Source organism: Salvia splendens, chromosome 1 (assembly GCF_004379255.2).
Source record: "Salvia splendens isolate huo1 chromosome 1, SspV2, whole genome shotgun sequence".
NCBI classification, from domain to species: Eukaryota; Viridiplantae; Streptophyta; class Magnoliopsida; order Lamiales; family Lamiaceae; genus Salvia; species Salvia splendens.
Window position 1 is genome coordinate 38,552,991 of NC_056032.1, and position 1,747 is coordinate 38,554,737.

Consider the following 1,747-nt stretch of genomic DNA (forward strand, 5'->3'; position numbering starts at 1 on the left):
AGGACGGAGGGAGTATATTTTACTAGTACCTAGTAGGTACATAGTATAATAGTGTTTAGAAATGAAAACTGACCAATTTTTATAAAGATATTTATATGACCAAGACTAGTATGTTGTAAAAATCATTGGAGTTATGCAATAGATAGTCCGTCAAACTACTATATTAAAGTCAAAGCATAAAACCCTAGACATGAGTTTCATGAATATACACTATTGGATTTGGAGTATTTTGAAAGTTGTGATTCCAAAATTAACAGTACGGCATGTTCAGTCACTTTTTCAATTCACCGTACACTATACTCTACAATAACATGCATGTGACATATCTTCCATTTATCACTAGTTTTTGTCACATAATATGAAAATAGTAAAACAATGAATTCCTCCAATCATTAATTGATGATGAAAATAAATCAAAATATAAATCAGAAGAAGATAGAAACAGAAATAGCAGAGATGCATCACCACAAATGCTGTTAAGCCATAGAGCTGAGATGAGATGCACCATACATATCTATATTACTTCCACAAATTAGCTTAAGCGATATATAGCCGATTGAAAAACAAAGACTCCACAAACATAAAGCTTAATTAAGGTTTGGGGGTTGAATTAAGCCAAGCAACAAAGGCGTCGAGCGTCTTCATGTCGGAGCGATAGTGTTTCTGTGTGAACTCGAGCAGCGCCGGCCACTTAAAATCCGGATAGAGCCTCGGACAATTTCCCTTCGAAAGCAGTTCCTGCGGCGGCGACACGACCCTGTCCTTTTGGGGACATAAAAAGAAGGCGATGGATCTCCGCGGCGCTGCGCTGTTGACCACCGCCCTATGCAGGCAGCCCTTGTAGATCCCATTCGACAGCGCCATGAAGGTGTCTCCTATGTTCACCACAAAAGCGTGCGGGTTTGGAGCGATGGAGTGCCATTTCTGATCAACATACACCTCCAGCCCCCCGACTTGGTCCTGATGCAGTATGGTTAACGATGTGGGGTCGCAGTGGGGCCCAGTCCCCAGAGCCGCCTCTGCCTGCTGACATGGCGGGTAGTAGTTCAGCCTCATTATCGATTCATTCCCTATGAAGAAATCTCTGAAGCAATCTGCTCCCACTCCTAAACTCACTCCCAAAACCTCCATCACCTTCAAACACACTCCGCTCATCGCCTCACAGTACTCTTGCAACACTCTCCTACATCCATTAAAAGTAAAAACAAACATTATTAACATTAACATGCCTTTTAAGGGGGTGGGTGGCTCATTTGTAACGCACCCGAATGCGGCGTAGTCTTCTCCCAATGTCTGGGAGAAGTAGCTCTCGACGAGGTCTGGGTCGGCGCTGTAGCGAAACGACAGCGTTTCCTTCCAGGGGAGCTTGGAGGAGAATCTGCCGGTGAAGCTGCTGGCGTAGCCGCGGTGGTCGCCCGGCTTCCTCATGGCCTTCTCCTTCTCGGCGGCCGGCATGCTGAAAAACATGTCGGTCGCGGCGTGGACCCGGTCGATGAGGTCGGCGTCGATGCCGTGGTTCACCAATTGGAAGAAGCCGTGGCGGCGGCAGGCCTGGTCTATGAGGCGGGCCGCATTGGCCACGGCTTCTGGGTCCCCCGACGTGAATCCCCCGAGGTCTATTGGGGGGACGTCGAGGGGCGGGGGAGCCTCCGGGCACGACCGCTCGTGGTCGGGCCAGATGAACTGGGGAGGGATGTGGGCTTGGTGTTGGATGATGGAGAAGGACATATTGTAATGTGTCCCTCTT

At 48.0% G+C, this 1,747-nt stretch overlaps 1 protein-coding gene across 1 annotated transcript; it reads right to left on the reverse strand.

The window, feature by feature from the left end:
• Positions 1-400: 400 nt before the first annotated feature.
• Positions 401-1,747, reverse strand: LOC121799970 (gibberellin 20 oxidase 1-B-like). The gene is made up of 2 exons (XM_042199506.1): positions 1,265-1,747; positions 401-1,183 (listed from the first exon to the last, which is right to left on the reverse strand). Exons 1-2 carry the CDS (start codon positions 1,726-1,728, stop codon positions 592-594), a joined length of 1,056 nt encoding a protein of 351 aa, XP_042055440.1. The 5' UTR covers positions 1,729-1,747; the 3' UTR covers positions 401-591.